The sequence below is a fragment of the Diceros bicornis genome, chromosome 18 (genome assembly GCF_020826845.1).
Source record: "Diceros bicornis minor isolate mBicDic1 chromosome 18, mDicBic1.mat.cur, whole genome shotgun sequence".
Taxonomy (NCBI): domain Eukaryota; kingdom Metazoa; phylum Chordata; class Mammalia; order Perissodactyla; family Rhinocerotidae; genus Diceros; species Diceros bicornis.
The window spans coordinates 2,565,049-2,583,153 of NC_080757.1; the positions used below are offsets into that span (position 1 = coordinate 2,565,049).

Sequence of the window (18,105 nt, forward strand, 5' to 3'; positions counted from 1 at the left end):
ACATAAGTTGGAGAAATGCTGGACTAAACGAAGTTCAATAGGATTTTTTACAGCAAGACTTCTCAAAGATGTTGATATTCTAATAAGGACTGTGAACCTCTAAATGCAGGATAGCACATCTGGCTAATATCCCCAAACTTGTCAGGCCAAGGCATTTTTTTTAAATAGCACCTTGATGAACTAGTGTTTCTTGGAACATACACTGGGAATCAAAATAGATATTTCCTTAACTGACTTCGCACAAGGCAATGTGAGAGGCAGATTGGGTGCCATCATTTAGAATAGGGAAGATCCACAGGGTCCTGGCTTCTCTGCATTCCAGCTAGTCACTTTGGTCCAGTTACTTAATCTCTTTGTGATTCAGTTTCCATATTTGTAAAATGGGAATAACAAATTATATAAAAGTATAACATTTTATATATTTAATAATGCCTATCATGGGATTGCTGAGAGGATTAAATGAGCCACCAATAACAAAATTTATATATTTTTTTCATGCTTCCCCCTACCCCTTAAAACTGGAGATGTTGGGCCGGTCCCATGGCTTAGCGGTTAAGTGCGTGCGCTCCGCTGCTGGCGGCCGGGTTTGGATCCCGGGCGCGCACCGACGCACCGCTTCTCCGGCCATGCTGAGGCTGCGTCCCACATACAGCAACTAGAAGGATGTGCAGCTATGACATACAACTATCTACTGGGGCTTTGGGGGAAAAAATACATAAATAAATAAAATTATGAAAAAACAAAACAAAACTGGAGATGTAGTTAGAATAGATTTATTCATAAAGTCCAAGACTTATTGATGCTTTTACTATTGTCTAGAACGACCTGCCCCACTTCCTATACACCTACTCCTATTTTTAAAGCCAAGCTCAAAAGAAAACCTCTTTGGAGAAGTTTCCTTAACCCGAACCCTGAAAAGAGAATTCATGCTTTTTCCATTTTGTGTCCATAGCACTTTTTCCATCACACAATTACAGCTTTCATTATATTATACCACAAGTTATTAGCTTCCTGTTTTTCATGTTAGAATGTTAAGTCAGGAGTGTGCGGCATGTTTAATCCATACATTTTTGAATGAGTTGGGGATTTTAAAAGTAATTTTAAGAATTAAAAGAGAGAACAATTTATTTTTTTTTTTTAATTTTTTTCTTTCTTTCTTTCTTTTTCCCCAAAGCCCCAGTAGACAGTTGTATGTCACAGCTGCACATCCTTCCAGCTGCTGCATGTGGGACGCGGCCTCAGCATGGCCGGAGAAGCGGTGCGTCGGTGCGCGTCTGGGATCCGAACCCGGGCTGCCAGCAGGGGAGCGCGGGCACCCAACCGCTAAGACCAGGGGCCAGCCCAAAAGAGAGAACAATTTAAAAGGCAAGTTGGATTCAAAGGAAATAATGAAAGACAAGAATAAAGGTACTGAGAGTTTAATATGTGCCAAGGGCAAGTTTTATATTTTTTATTTGGCAACAATTTTGATTCCTGATCCCAACCTACTGAAAAATAAGGAAAAATCTATTGAAGAATTCACTGTATCTATAATACTTTGCAAATAAACTCCAGGCTTCTCTTGCAGATCTTGAAACAAATTTGCTTATAATTTGACTTCCACAGTTGTAGTATAAAATACGTAAAATTAAAAGCAAACAAAAAAAAACAGGAGGCTATTGCATCTGTTTACAATCAATAGCCTTAATAGCACAAACTGAGAGGAAAAGTGCTTAGACCCAAATTGGCAATAAATATGAAAAATGGCTTAATCTGGCTGGCAACAAAAGATTTTAAGGAAAAAAAATAACATTAATCAAATCAAGAAATAACATAAAAAACACTGATCAATGCTAGAGAGAGTGCTTTATTAAGACAGATACTCTGTCAGTGAGAGTGTAAATTGGTATCATGTTTTTGGGAATGCAATTTGCATGTAAAGCTTTAAAAGAGCCAATTTTAGAAATCAGTCGTAATGAAATATGATGAAATACATAGATGTTCACTGTTATTTGTAATAGAGATAAACTGGGAAAAAGCCACTAAATATACATACAGTAAGGGATGACAAACTAAATTAAAGTTTATCTCTATGAAACCACTTAAAAGGCTATATATTTAGTTCTTATTAACATGGGTAAATGTTTAAATTATAGTTTCACAAGGACACAGTCCTTACCTTGCTTGTTTTTATTGTTTTATCCTCAGGGCATAGAATAATGCCTAGCACATATATATTTTTTAATTAAAAAGTCTTTTTTATTAAGACTATTTTTTTAAAGTAGTTTTACATTCACAGCAAAATTGAGGGAAAGATACAGAGATTTCCCATATACTTCCTGAGCCCACACAGGCACAGCCTTCCCCATTATCAATGTCCCTTACCAGAGTGGTATATGTGTTACACTTGATGAAACTACATTGACACCCAAACCTATATAATCACCCAAAATCCACAGTTTACATTAGGGTTCACTCTTGGTGTTGTACATTTTATGGGTTTGGACAAATGTATAATGATAATGTAGTCATCATTATAATAAGATAGAATAGTTTCACCGCCCTAAAAATCCTCTGTGCTTCACCTATTCATTCCTCCCCCTCCAATCCCTGATCTTTTTACTGTCTCCATAGTTTCGCTTTTTCCAGAATGTCATATAGTTGGAATCATACAGTATGTAGCCTTTCCAGATTGGCTTCTTTCATTTAGTAATATGCATTTAAAGTTCCCCTATGCCTTTTCATGGCTTGATAGCTCATTTCTTTTCAGTGTTGAATAATATTCCATTATCTACTTATACCACAGTTTATTTATCCATTCATCTACTGAAGGGCATCTTGGTTGCTTCCAAGTTTTGGCAATTATGAACAAAGCTGCTGTAAACATCTGTGTGCAGGTTTTTGTGTGGACATAAGTTTTCAACTCCTTTGGGTAATTACCAAGGAGCATGATTGCTGGATGTATGGGAAGAGCATGTTTAGTTTTTTAAGAAACTGCCAAACTAACTGTCTTCCAAAGTGGCTGTATCATTTTGCATTCCCACTATCAATTAGAGTTTATGTTGCTCCATATCGTCACCAGCATTTGGTGTTGTCAGTATTCTTCTGCATTTTGGTCATTCTAACAGGTATGTAGTGCAAATAAATTTTAAATAAATATTTGCTAAATAAATGAAAAAATAATGTTAAGTGAAAAAACATAAAATTGTACAAAATGTGATTTCTGTGAAAAATCTGTACAGAAAAAGAAGTGGAACGACACACAACCAAATGGGAAAAGAGGTCATGGGCAATTTTAAAAAACAGCTTTATTGAGGTATAATTTTACATACCATAGAATTCTCCCATTGTATATGTACAGTTCCATTACTTCATGTATACAGTCATACAATTATCAACATAATACAGTACCACGGTCCATTTTTTTCTCATTTCATCTTTTCTGTATCATAAGGGAGGACTTATTCTTTGAAAGGCCCCTTCCCTGAAAGCTGGGTGGAGTTGAACTCTAAAATTACCTATAGAATTACTTTCTAGTCTAATGATCTGAGTCTCCCTCTTTAATTTGACACATGCATCCCGTTCCAGCACAAGATGGATTTCAAAAGCAGCAGGAAAGTCCTAGACCGTCGTTACAAGTAAAACTTTAAGGATTGAGCAGGCACGATACAGCCCAGATTCTGTTTGGTGGACCACAGTGAGATCATTATTCTTGGTCCTTCTCCAAATAGAAAGGTCCCCCAGAAAACTGAGTACAGTCGCAGCTTCCACTGGAAATGTGGGTACTGAAGGGAACCGAACGTGACCAGTTCTCTTGTGCTCCTCAATCCCGCCAGCGGAGAGCAGAGGGCGCCAACTGCGGACGTCCCCAGCCCACCTGGGGAGTGCCGCTCCTGGCCCCAGGCTAGGAGCACCGACATTCTGTGCCGCGCCCAGAGAAGGGCCTTCGGTGTCGTGTTCACTTAGCTGCCTACATCAGAGAGCCCTTCGAGAAGCTGACTTGGACAGGTTAGCACCTGAACCCCCCAGATCCCCAGCCGCCAGCGCCCCGCCCACCGCCTCCTACCTGCGGAGAAGCAGAGCAGGAACAGCCGGTGCCTCAGGCGGGCCAAGCCCAGCACAGTGGGGGCGAAGAACATGGCTTCATCGTCGGGGTGCGCGATCACCAGGAGGGTCCGGCTTCCGCCTCCCAGCAGGCTAGCCTGCTCCTGACTCTTCTTTCGTTCCGAGGAGTCCCAAACCCACAGGAAACCCCACGCTAGGACCGCCGCCGCCAAACACAAAAGACCCACCACTTCCATGCTCTGTAGGTGGCACTGCGCCTGTGCAATAGGGACGGCTGTCGCTGAGCCTGACTCCGGCGGGAAAACCGCACTCGCGGAAATTGCGTTCCGATTTTAAGTTCGTCCTGCCGACTTGCTCCGATGGCTTGAGGCTTTAAACGTCGGGTTCGTGTTGTGGTTTTACAGGGACGCTTTCCAACACTTCTCGATCGAGTTCTCTCCACTTTATGCAGCGTTTACGAAGTCTTGTGCCTCTCGGTTTCAGAGCTGAACCGAGCCCCCTGCCGTCCAGTTTTTTACCCTTGTCCTCCTGTTTTACAGTACAAGAGGTTTTAAGGGAAGTGTTTTAAAATAAACCCCCACATCTTGTACGAGTTCCCTCCTCTCTTCTGTTCACCATTTTGTACTCATTTCTTAAAACCCGGGACTGTCTCGTAATTTTATGGTCATACACCTCCTTATCTAGATGATACACAAACTGTTTTTCTTTCTCAATTTTGGGACGTGGAGGGTGGCTTCTGTAAAGGGAAAGCATGCGGTTACGAGAAACCGTCCAGTCATTTCACTACGAGAGTAAGGCTGAGAGTGCACTTCGTAGTCGCGAGGGCCACAGGCTCCTCTGACAAGTGACTTGGGTTAAGGACCGACATCATGGACCAACAGGCTTCGCCCGGCATTTCAGTGGCGTCTCGGTGCGAATCACAGCCGGAGCCCCGGAAAATATCTTTGGTAGGTCGACGTGCGCCCCTCCGGCTCCCAGCACTTGGGGACCCGGCTTCCCTCCCCGAAGCCCGGCCCGGGGAGGCCGGCGCCGTCCCGCCGCGCCGCGGAAGGGTCGCGGGGCCCGAGGCATGGCCTTGCGTCCTTCCCTTTCCCACGTCCCGGGAAGGCCCCGAGCGCGCGGGACCGGCCGGCTCGCGGCGGGCGCCCCAGGCCGGTGCGCGATGGCAGCGCGCTGGGTCCGGCCCGGCCCGGCGCTGCCCTGGCCCGTCTCGGTTCGAGGGGCCCGCCGCCGCCAGGCCGAGGGGAGACGTGAGGAGACCAGGCGCTAGGCGACCCAGGAAACCCGGCCGAGGTAGGGGCCACGCTCGGCCAGCGGAGGGAGTCGGTCTCCCAACTCTCCGGAAGGAGGAGGAGCCGGCGCCGGAGCCGCCTTAGCCGCGGCCGCCGGGGCTGAGGGGGAGGGAGAGGGGTTGAGTCAAGATGGCGGCCAAGGTGGCGAAGCAGCAGCGGCGGCGGCGGCGGCGGCTGCTGCAGTGAGCGCCCAGCTTTCCGCGCCGAGCGAGGTCCCGGGGTAGGGACGCGCGCCGGGGCCGCGTCCTGCTCCTCAGGCCCGGGGGCGCGCCGGCTACCACGCCCCGCCAGCTCCTGGTGAGTAGGCCCCGGCGCCCGCAGCCCCGGCCTCTGGGCCCCTGGTCGCCCGGGGGCTTCCGAGGGCTCTCAGGGTGCCGGCCGCGGGGGCAGCTTCTCGGCCGGGCGAGAGGCGTCGCGGGCCCGGCAGGTCGGGACCCGCGCCAGCCGCCCGGCCTCTTCCCCTCGGCCACCCAGGGCGAGTCGGGCGCGGCGGGGAGCTGGGCTGGGCGAGTGGAGGAGGCTTATGGAGTTTGGGGGAAGAATGGGCTGCGGCCGGGCCGGGCCGGAGAGGTGTTCTGTAGGGAGGGGGCGTGCGGAGCCCCGAGGGCCGACTGAGGGAGGCGGGGAGGGCCTGGGGACCCCGGGCGGGGCCGGCACAGGTGGCGGGCCTGGGCTCACGCTGAGGCGGAGTTGGTGGCTGTCTTGGGAGTGTGGAAGGGGTTAGGGAGGGTGACAGCGATGGACAAGTGCGTGCAGAGCAAACTGGTTCACCTTTCTAACCTAACCGCCTCGGGGTGTAATGGCGAAGGGTGAGTAGTGGTGGAGATGGTCAAGATCGGAGCCGTGTGCCTTCTGCCTTCTGTTATTGGTGTTTGAATGTGCCAGGTCGGTGAATTCTCTTTCTTGGGGGAAGAGGGGTTTGAGAAACTATAATTGAGAAATCAGTCTTAATGGAGAGGAAACTGAATTCTTCGAATTAACTCTCGGGTTAGGTATAGTCGTGCGGATGGGAATAAGTGATATTTATGAAAAATGTTTGCTCCGGAAGTGTCAGTTTTCTTTTACTGATGTTGCATGCCACAGTGCCACTTCAGTAGAGTTAACCTTGGAGAGTAGTGGTATGGGTAATTCTAATCTTTGGGATTAGTATATTTACCTGCATCAGATTTGCTTCCCTAAGTATATTGAAATTTACGTTCCTTGTGTGCACCCTGGTGAGCCTATGATGGGAGGCGGAACACTGAGTAAAGAGCAACAGGCCCGGGATTTAAAAATGCCTACGAATATTCATTCATTCGTTCAACATATCTTGATTAATAGCTGCTGCTGCTGAGTCACATGATTGTCCCTTGGACAAGTGAAGAGTTGATGGCATTATTTAATTTTTAATGGTTTTTTTGGAAAATGTTTTAATGTATCCCTTCATAAAGATACTAATTGGATGAACCAACTTACCTGGGCTCAGGAGCAGACGGATTTTCGAATCTTATTTGGACATGAGTAAAAATTACAGAAGAAATAACTTGTTGGAGAAACAAATATTGTCTTGATTTTCTCATTCTGTTAAAATCCAGTGGAAGTTTATTTATTTTAATATTTGTGGTACACAGTTGCTTTGCCTTGCTTTAAGAGCACCTATTAGTGGAAATCAAAGTTAACACACACGTTTATATATATATAAATGAAATGCACATACATACATACATGCGGATGTGATTACTTGCAATACCAAAATACTCTTTCCTTTTACAAAAGGGTTGCCATATGTTGAACTACTCCCTCAGAGAAAATATGATACAAAGAGTCCTGATTCTTTCTTTAACTATGTGTCATTTGGGAACATGATCAACCTTTCTGTCTCGTCTGTGATGGTAGGAAAACATCTGCTCTCCGAGGGTTAGCTGTTGTGAACCTAAGAAAGTTGAGTTATGAAATTACTTTAAACAGATTGAAAGGGTTATAATTCTGTGAGATAGTAACAGCTCCCTCTGCACTCCTGAAATACTTTATCTACACATCTCTTGTGACATTTACACTTTCTACCTTGTATTTAGGTATTGATGTACCTGTTTTATCTCCTCTCAAGGGCAGGATAGGCCTTTCTATGATTTTATCTTTATGTTTGAGGCAGCGTGTACGATTTTATTTTCTTTGTAGGATATTGACACTGCAAATGTTTGTTAAATGAATAAACGTTGTATTCTAATTAGAAAAATGTATTCACCTTATAACTTAGCCGAGTACACCTGTTATCCGCTGTGACAAATCTGTATAGTTGTGATTCTCTCCATGGCCTCTGAGGAGTAGGTATTTTTAACTGGATGTCTTGTTGGATTTAATCATATAGTAAAACTTAAGTATTTGGCGTGCTCACATAATTAAAAGAAAAAGCACAAAATGCTCAAAATCAACTTATGTTTCTTTGAATTTGAGTGAAAGTTTGTTCTAAGGCTAGGCAAATTGAGATTAGTCAAGTTTTTTTAGGCTTTTTTTTTTTTTTTTTTTTGAATTTGTGAAGTGGTGAGATTGTCTTGCCATTGCTGTCTGCAGTAGAAAGCAAAAGCCTTTGAATAGGCCACAGATAGATGTAGGTAAATATGAGGCTGTTTGTTACTCAGTTTTTTGTGCATTTGCTTTGTTACTCAGTTTTCATTGTATTTTGTGATCTATCTTACTTGCAATTTCAAATTCTTATTGATACCTGGGAATGATAGAGGTCTCGCATGTTTAGTTACTTCCATCTGTTCTTTTACTTCAGATATTGGGTTTTACTAGAATCCAGTTGATCAGAATTATAATGTATGGACTTATTTGTTCACTAGACATTATGTGTAGTTCATTCACTTGTTCAGCTGGTATGAAGTGCCTGTTTATGTTCAGGGCACATTACTAAATGTATGAAGGTGTAAAGTTGAGCAGATCAATTAGGTGCACAAATAACTCAGTTTATAGGTTGCCTGATATTTTGTCCTTTTCAGGTTTGAGGATGCAAAAGGTACATTTAGATAGATGGTTAAGAAAACATTTTGTTTGTTTCTTTTTCTGTTAGGACTTCTTAGGAATATTGAAAAGCTGTGAAAAGCTTCTGTCATGTAGCAATAACTCTATGTAAAGCATCTGTTGTTTATTTTGGTATTCTTGTGGTGGTGGTTTTCCTTGAACAGTTTTACTCTTCTTCCACCATTTTTTCTACTCCAGAATCTTGTGTGGTCAAAATGTTACTTGGATAGTCTTCAGATACAACATACTTTTTTTTTTTTTTTCTCCTCTTTGCATTTCAACCTGAGACCATACAAAGCCATGTGAATGTTCCTGTTGAGTTCTTCAGTTTAATTCTTCCATGTGTGCTGCTGTTACTTTTACTTAAAAGTGATCTCAAAAACAAATCTAAATTGGTTAAAATGCTAATAATTTATAGAATTATAGAATCTAATATAGATTATCTAATCTTACTTGTTTTACTGATGAATAAACTGAGGGTCACAGAAGTGAAGTGATCTGCCTAAACTGTTGCAGTTGGGCAGTAGCAGAATCCAGTCTTCTGACATCCAGTGTAGTGCTCATTCCATTACACCATATCATCCGTGGGATGATTCAATGAGATGATTGACAATTACTTGAAAATTGGGGTGGATGGGGAATGCGAGATCACTTATTCAGCTTGGGTATTGAATTCAAGGTACTTCTTAACTTTAAATTTCTACAATGAAAATGTAGTTTGAAAAAAATTAGTATTGATTTACATCAGTAATATGATGATCACTGGGAATTATTTAGTTTGCTTAATTTTTCATTGGCTATGATGAATATCTTAATTTTTCATCGGCTATGATGAATATCTTCTTAAACAAAAATGTCTTTGCGGTTATCTGGAGCTAGAGACATTTCATGAGATTTAAGTATTACAGTGATGGAGATTTTATTATGCCAATGGTTAGGTACCTCTGAGACCCAAACAGATAGGTTAAATTATTTTATAAATTAGCTATTGTTGGCTTCACTTACCTCAAACTTCTAGTTTTTTTTTTTTTTTGAGTATGAGAGACTTCAGTTGTTATATAGAATCTTAGATAAATAGCATGAGCATGAACTGTATTCTTAATGCTGTGTTGAAAAGCACATATATAATATTTTCGATAGGTACTTACGCCATAAAATTTATTTTAAGAGAAAAAGCATATTATTCTTTTTAAACTGATATCCCTCCATGAATACTGAAGCGTGGCATATTTCTTTATTCCATTTGGGCTGTTAAATAATATGCCTGTTTTGTGTTGCATTGAGAAGATTTGTTTTTTTCTCATACTGTGCTCTTTTCTGGAATGCTGTTTCCCTACCTTACTCTTCCCAACTCTACCACACCTGAATTCTGCCTATTTTTTTGAGGGTTTGATCACACATCACTTCATCCAGGAAGTTTCTCTTCTGTTCCCTTTTCCCCCAAGATGTATATTTCTCATTCTAGAAATTCTTCATGTATTACTTATGCCTCTATTATAACACCATAGTTATTTATGTACGTGTCCGTTTAATCCCCACTAGACTGTAAGCCCATTGTGGGCATGTCTGCATCTCAGTTATTTTTTAATCCTTGCCCGACCCCAACTCCCAGAATAACACTCTGCACCGAGGAAGCGTGTAGTAGAAATTTGTTGAATGCGTGAAAAAGAGCCCAGCAGCCAGGTATTTGATGCCGTTGTAGAAGTGGACTGATACACATGTGGGAACTTGATGATGAATATTTTTTGGGAATTAAAAAACAGGTAGAAATTCACCAGTGTCGGATAAAATGTCTGTAATCAGTGAATTATGAAAGCATTTCTTTAAAAAAATGTTCTGTCAGTTTACTGGGATTTTTGGGAGAAAGACATAGTAAACATGGGATTGGTTCATCTCAGACTATTTGTATTTCCAGATAATGTTAGAACAAGAATGTGTTAACTTATATATGCAGGGAATTTTGGAGTAGTTTCCGTGCTAGGAAAAGATTGTGAATTAGGAATATGAATTAGTTGGTTTACAGGATTATTATAGAATCCCTTTGAAGGGATCCCTTTGAAAGAATAGTACTGATAAGCTTTATATCAAAAATTAAATCTTTTTTTTATAATTTTATTTTTTTTATTTATTTACTTTTTTTTCCCCAAAGCCCCAGTAGATAGTTGTATGTCATAGCTGCACATCCTTCTAGTTGCTGTATGTGGGACGTGGCCTCAGCATGGCCGGAGAAGCAGTGTGTCTGTGCGCGCCCGGGATCCGAACCCGGGCCACCAGCAGCGGAGCACACGCACCCAACCGCTAAGCCATGGGGCCGGCCCCTAAAATTAAATCTTTAAGTAGATTAGTCAAGAGCAAAGGAAGAGAAAAGTCAAGATTATCAAATTATTTTGACTTTTTTCCCCCTCTCACAGTGTCTACTTAAGGAATAAAACTTCGGCTGTTCTGTTTTTTTTTCTTTGTTATACATGAATAAACTGATAATCAAACCAGAATAACTTAAGGTTACCTTTTTCTAGGAAAATTTGACTTAGATTTGTTATGAGGGTAACCTTTATGGTTACAGATTGCCTCTCTCCCCATACTTTTTTTTTTTTTTTTTTTTTTTTTGCTGAGGAAGAGTAGCCCTGGGCTAACATCTGATGCCAGTCCTCCTCTTTTTGCTGAGGAAGATTGGCCCTGGACTAACATCTGTGCCCATCTTCCTCTACTTTATATGGAACGCCACCACAGCATGGCTTGACAAGCGGTGCGTCTGTGCGCGCCCGGGATCTGATCCTGCGAACCCTGGGCCGCCGCAGCTGAGCGTGGGCACTTAACTGCTACACCACTGGGCCAGCCCTCTCCCCATACTTTTATTTAACTGACAAACTCTTTTCTTGACATTTTTGTTGTCATACACATTTCACAGTCATAGTAATCTGTTTTAGGCAGTTCATTTCCTTTGGCAATAGTATATAGATTTGTATAATTTTGAAATGTTTGTTTTAAGTAGTAATCATCATGTCTTTGAACTCCTGTTCAAAGATGTTTAACTTTGTATTACTTTTAAGTTCTTTTAATTCAGTTTTGAATTACAATAACTTTTATGTATTTGGAATGAAACCAAAACTTGTGCTTTCTAGGAGTTACAGCCTAAAATATGCACAGTGCAAATATATCCGATGTAGAGAGTGTGTAGTCCATTAAGTGTGTGTGTGTGTGTGTGTGTGTGTGTGTGTGTATGGAGGAAAGAGGGAAGGAGGGTGGTGGGGAACTGAATGGAGCAGGAGGGGATGGGTGGAAGGAGAAGGTACTCTATATTCACACAAAGCCATTTTAATGAATGAAGGAGGATATGTTATTTAAAATCTTTACTTGTCTTTCATTTATTATAAGTAATACATTATTTTACGGAAGTATGATATAGAAGTATATAAAGAAATTGGAAGTACTACTTCTTAGATGTAATCTGCTAAATATTGCATATTCTTTCAGATTTTTTCTGTAAGTGTAATTTTCTGTATTATGTGATCATAATATACTGTTCTTTTGTATATTACTGTTCCAAGTTGGTATATTTAGAGCTACTTCTGTCATTAACACTACTTAATATTCCACTTATGAAAATGCCATAATTTGTTTAATCAGTTTATGGCCACTAGTGTTTTATCAGAAAAACAAAGCTCTAGTGAATTATCTGCGTGTTTATTTTGTATACTTGTGCAAGCAGCTTTGTAGGATAGATTCCTAAAATGGAGTTGCTGTTATATGAATAGGGTAGATTTGGATAGATATTGACACAAGTGTGTGGGTATGCCCTAAACTCTGGCCAGCACTGCATATTACAAATTAAAACATTTTGACAATTTAAGAAGTAGAAAAAAAGTGATTCTAATTGGCCTTTATCAGTCGCTATTAAGGTTAAATTTTTTGTGTGTGTGTGAGGAAGGATTGGCCCTGAGCTAACATCTGCCAATCCTCCTCTTTTTTGCTGAGGAAGACTGGCCCTGGTCTAACATCCATGCCCATCTTCCTCCACTTTATATGGGACGCTGCCACAGCATGGCTTGACAAGCGGTGCGTCTTTGCGCGTCTGGGATCCGAACCGGCGAACCCCAGGCTGCCGTGGCGGAGGGCACGCACTTAACCGCTTGGGCCACTGGGCCGGCCCCAAGGTTGAATATTTTTTAATGAGGGAGTTTATTTATTTTATAAATTGCCTGATTTTGTTCTTTGGTTATTTTTGATGGGGTTACTGTTCTTTTTCAGATTGATTTGAAGAGCTCTTTACATATTAGGGTATTCACTTTTTTTTTTGCATGTACGCAACCCCTCGCCCCCTGCCCCCCCCCCCCCCCCACTATTCTTTTGTAGTATTGTGTAGTCAGGTATATCCAACCTACACTGCTGGCTGTGACCTTGGGCACATTACTTAACCTGTCTCAGCCTTAATTTCCTTATTTGTTAGAATGGAGATAATGTAAGTAACCATTTACCATAGTGGCTGGCACATAGTAAGTAAATAATAAATGTTAGCTGGCTTCATTATTAGTCTGTATTTGGCTTCTGGGTTTCATGCTGTACTTAGAAAGACCTTCCTTATTCTAAAATTTAAAATATTCACCCATCTATTAAACTGAAAAAGAAAAGTGAGAAATATTATGTATAGTATGCTACTGCTTGTTTTAAAGAGGGGAAAATAATGTATACGTATTTGCTTGTATATCATAGGATATTTCTGAAATGAAAGCCAAGAAACTGGCAACCTTGGTTGTTGGAGGGAGGAGAACTGAATGACTGAAGCACATGAGGAAGAGGAAGACTTTTGATTATATACCTTTTTGTATTTTTAAAACAAGTCCCCAGATTTTAATTTAATATACTTTTATGGTTTCTTTTTTGTTTTCTTCTTTTCCTTTTCTTTTTTTTTAACTTCTAATTTTTTTGATCCATCTGGAATTTATTTCTGGCATAGGAAGTGAGATAGAGGTATATTTTGGAGAGATATACATGTGCATGTTTTTCCCCCAGTTAGCCAGTTGTGTCAGTACCATTTAGTGAATAATCCATGCTTTGCCCCACTGATTAGATTTGCAACTTTTATTGTTTACTAAATATATTTGGAACTGTTTCTAATCTGTTTATTATGTTCTTTTGATCTCTTGTTGTATATTACCATACCCTTTAAATTACTATTGTGTTATAATTTCAGTACTGGTAGAGTTAGTCACCTGTTCATTACTCTTGTTTTTTTCAGACTTGGATAATTCTGGTCTATGTAGTCTTCCAGATGAACTTTAGAATCATTCTATGAAGTTCAAAAAGAAATATTGCTGAGATTCTTATGAGGAATACTGAATATTGATTGGGAATATTGAATTTATAGGCTAATTTTGGGAAAATTGACACCTTTGTATACTTCTTGTCCTTTTGTTCAAATAGACTCTTAGGTTCTTCAGTTGGTTTTCTTCAAATAAGTTCTGCACATTTCTTATTTCTTTTGTTCAACATATACAGTAGGGAGTCAAACAGGGAGTTTATAGTCTAATAGGAGAACACAGAGTATAATCAAGTGAAACAAACTAATCCATTTCAGATTGTGATTAATCTATAAAGAAACCAAAAAGGGTCATGTGTTTGAGAGTAACTGGTGAGAGCCTACCTTATAGGGTTGTTGGGAAAGGCCTTTCTGAAAAGATGACATTTGGGCTGAGACTGTATGTTTGACTGCATGAATGAGCCAGGAAGAGTGTTCCAGGCAGAGTAAAGAGGGACAAAGGCCTGAGGCAAGGAAGGGCTTGGCGCAGGGTGAAGGAACTGGAAGGAAGCTCCTGTTGCTGGGGTCTCCTGAGCTATTGGGAGGGGAAGCAGGCCAGATCAGGTGGGGCCTTGTGGGCCACAGTGAGTAGCTGGGATTTTATTTGAAGTGCATGGTAGCCCCTGGGGAGTCTTAAGCAGAAGAGTGACATGGTCTGATTTATGGTTTAAAAAGAACATTTGGCTTTTTGAGTGGAGAAAGTATTGAAGTGGGAAGTCCAGTTGGGAGTTTCTTGCAGCAAGAGATGAGGATGAAGGTAGTTGAGAAGCTTGAGAGCCTTGTGGGGGTGGGGTGGGGGGTGGGGTAGAAGGAAGAATAAGACTTGGTGTTGGAATAGGTGTTACTGAGAGCTAAGCACTGTTAGGTGCTGGGGAGGCCCTGTAAACAAAACAGAGATGGTTCCTGCTGTCACAGATGTGTGGTTTTATTATTTATTTATTTATTTCTTATATAGCATTCAATAAATTTTGTCAGTTGCTTTTTTTCTACTTTATTTTGGTATATACCTTAGAAATAGAGTCTGTTCATTAACCTTGTTTTATTTTGCTTCATAACCTTTAGCAGTCTCTGTTAGTGGGTCAAAGGGGAGGCAGCAGAACATGATCCTTAAGATATCTGTCTCTGAGTTAAAAAAATTACCTTGGGCAAGTTACTTAGCTTCTCTAAATAAAGCCTTAGTTAGGGACAGTAACGTAATGAGTGTTTTAGGTGAGCTCATGTACACCAAGTTCCTAGTACATAACAAAGGCTCAATAAATGGTAACTTTTTTTTTTTTTTTACTCAGGAAGACTCCCCCTGAGATAACAGCTGTTGCCAATCTTCCTCTTTTTTTTTTTGCTTGAGGAAGATTCGCCCTGAGCTAACATCTGTGCCAGTCTTCCTCTGTCTTGTATATGGGTCGCTGCCACAGCATGGTTGCTGAGTGGTATAGGTCTGCGCCTGGGAACTGAACCCTTGGCTGCTGAAGTGGAGCACACTGAACTTAAGCACTAGGCCACAGGGCCGGCCCCTAAATGGCAATTTTTTATTATTCTCCTTAGGTATTGTCATATCTGTTAATTCTGGCCAACTATCTAAAGTTAAAATTTTTCTGATCTCAATACACTGTTCTTTTTTGTGTTGAGGAGAGAATTGACAAACTAGTTGTCCACTTTGGCTTTGAAATATATTCATTCTTAGAGTTGAAGGAGTGACTTGCTCAATTCAGAGAATTAGTTCAGGACAGTGCAGGTATTCTACAAAGCTCTCAGTTGCCTTGTCTACTACTGCTGTCTTGGGAAACTTCTCTTATCTCACTTTATGTAGGCATAAAGCAGCATCGTTTTTTTGTTTTTTGTTTTTTTCATTCAAGAATTGTTTATTGAATGACTGTACTCTTAGATTAATCAAATAATTATGCCTTTATTAATGTGTTTCTTTCAATATCATACTTTATCGGGGGTGGGACAGTTTAACCTAAAGGCCTTTTTCTTCGTCTCCTACTCATCTGTCTTCTAAGTGAGATGTCAGTGTCAAAAGAGGCATTTTACAAATAAAATACCTTGTTAATGGCATTCCCCCAGCGTAGCTCCTTTTTTTTTTTTTTTTAAAGAGAAGAACAGGAGAAATTTTATTCCAATTTAGCACCACTCTGATCTCATACAAATTACGGAATTCACTTAGATAGTTTCTAGTCTTTCTCTCTCCTCTTCTGGAGGCTGGACTCTGAGATAGGCTCAGGAGGTTGACTTTCTTTAAATCATCGCCAGTCTGGAGAGTCTTAGGTGGTTGGGATACTCAGGGGTGTAGTCCTTTTTAGCCTCTCCTTGCCTAAAGTACTTTTGGAGTTGGACTGCTTTATGAGAATTAGTGTGACCTGATTTGCCTCAGTTAGTAATATTTTGGCATCTGCCGTGTCATAGAGGCCATTCTCCTCTTATCCCGTACTTTTGTATTAAAAAGTTTTATTATTAGATCATTTAAAAGAAAATTGAGTTGTGTATTTTCTAGGGTCCTTTTTCTGCTTTGGTGAAATGAGGGCTTCACCTCTGCTGTGACCCTTGGTGGATTCATTCTTGCTCATCTGAAGAGGCATCTGCAGTCCTGCCACAGTAAAGTATATTTTTAGCTTTTTTTCCAAAGTAGCTTAGGCCACCTTGAAAACCTATCCAAGTACATTTTGGTTATGCAAAGATTGTAGGCCAAAAGCCAGGAGTTCCTGGTGAGAGGGGATTGGATTTTTTTTTTTTTTTTTTTGATGATTGTATTTGAAATTTTGTTGTTGCAGGATAAGTTTCCTGTTGTGTAAATTTGTACATGTGTGTCTTTATTACTTTTATATGGGAAGATTCAAAAAGGAATTTAGATAGACCAATTTCATTTTACTATATTTCATTGCCTGTTTGCAAAATATAGGATGCTAGTTCTGGGTTTGTTTATCTGTAAAAATCAGATAAAATATGTTGTCACTTAGAACAGTGATGTCTAGTTTCAGTACATATATTATACTCATCCTAAAATATAATTATATATGTTTATGATGTAACTGGGTTGCACATAAAGCCTTGAGTAGATTTCTTAAACCTTTTGCAGAATTTTTACGTTTCATGAGTCAAGCGTGTAACTAACTGTTACATGCTGAGTTATTGAGTTTTGGTGCTAAGAACTGAACTTAAAATTTGAAACTGCCAGTGAAGGTATTCTCTTCCCCTTCAGCCTTAACTTTAAACAGGATTCTTGTATTTCAGTTGTTTTCAAACTGTAAAGTGTTCTGTGGAGGTATCTTGGTGAGCCAGGACTGGAGTGAGGGTGGAAGGCAGAACTGGGGGGAGAGAGATGGAAGATAGATTCTAGGTTCCCTATTCTCACTGATTCGGAGTATTTCTCCTTTGTGTATTTTATACATTTGGCTTTCATGTAAGATGTTTGAGGAAAGAGTGCTGGTGAAAAAACAAAAAGGTCTGAACTATTGCTGTATGTCTCATGGCTAAATTTGAGGAAGGAGGTTGTAGTGGTCCCCAAGCTGCAGTTCTTGTGACCAGAAGTAGGCCTGTCTGACCCACACATTTGGATGCTAGTAAGGGCTAATCTCTGACTTTCCTGGTGTTTTATTGCCACCTGAGTTGGGCTGATGGTACCTGACTTTATTTTATTTTTGAGATATTCAGGTTAAGTTTCATTAAAATCACGTCACAAAACTAGGACATCATGAAGGATTACTGACAAAAGGGGAACATGGACAAATCACTTCACTCATATTTGAGTGATATTGAATGCAAGTGTTGAACTCAGGCCTCACCATTGCTGAAAATTAAAAAAAAAAACAAAAAAACACACCACCATACTATATGGCATTCTCCTCCTGTAGGCCACTGGTGGAAAAAAATTTGGATGACCTTGAGCTAAGCTTTTTCCTTTTGCTTCTCCATTCCATTTATAGCTTTATTTACTTAGGATGTCTGAGTTGGGAAGAGAGCTCAGAGATAGATCACGTAAGCATTTCTTAGGGGTACAGATCAGAGTTACTTGGAAAACTTGTATAAAATATTTGTGAACATTTGTATAGTGAAATACTCTACAGCAGTAGAAAGAGAATGAAGAAGCTCTTTATGGACTCATGAGAATGATTGTTAAGTAACAAAAGCAAGATATAGAACAGTATATATTTACTATGCTACTATTTATGTAGGGGGGAAAGTGTGTGTGTGTAGGATATTTCTAAAGGATACTCTAGAAACTTGTAACTGGTTGCCTTCTGGGAGGACAACTGGGTAGCAGCTGGAAGATGAAGGTGAGAAGGAGATTTTTCTCTTTGTAGTCTGTGCTACTTTTTAAAACTCTTAAATCGTACCTACAATACCTATCTCCAAAAACCAAACAAAACAAACACCACCACCGGCAAAAACCCCACATGTTGGCTTTTCTCCTTCCACCTGGAGGAAGTCTAGGTCTGTGGGAGGCTGCCCAGGTGGTTTTAATGTACGGTCCCACTG

At 40.7% G+C, this 18,105-nt stretch overlaps 2 protein-coding genes across 15 annotated transcripts in view; one reads left to right on the forward strand and one right to left on the reverse strand.

Annotated features, from left to right (window-relative positions):
• Window positions 1–4,348, reverse strand: part of PIGL (phosphatidylinositol glycan anchor biosynthesis class L) — a 79,359-nt gene extending 75,011 nt beyond the window's left edge. For both annotated transcript variants that reach the window (XM_058559613.1, XM_058559614.1), the window contains exon 1: window positions 4,046–4,348. In XM_058559613.1, the coding sequence (XP_058415596.1) occupies window positions 4,046–4,280 (235 nt within the window). In that variant the 5' untranslated portion in view covers window positions 4,281–4,348. The remainder of the gene's footprint in view (window positions 1–4,045) is intronic.
• A 181-nt stretch (window positions 4,349–4,529) lies between these two features.
• The window catches only part of NCOR1 (nuclear receptor corepressor 1), a 156,360-nt gene continuing 142,784 nt past the window's right edge, over window positions 4,530–18,105 (forward strand). For 6 of the 13 annotated variants that reach the window (XM_058559591.1, XM_058559602.1, XM_058559595.1 and 3 more), the window contains exon 1: window positions 5,479–5,633. The gene's annotated coding sequence lies outside the window, so the exon portion shown is untranslated. Of the gene's footprint in view, window positions 4,992–5,478; window positions 5,634–6,148; window positions 6,222–18,105 lie in introns of those variants that run through there. The other 7 variants (XM_058559604.1, XM_058559600.1, XM_058559597.1 and 4 more) reach the window with 3 other exon arrangements.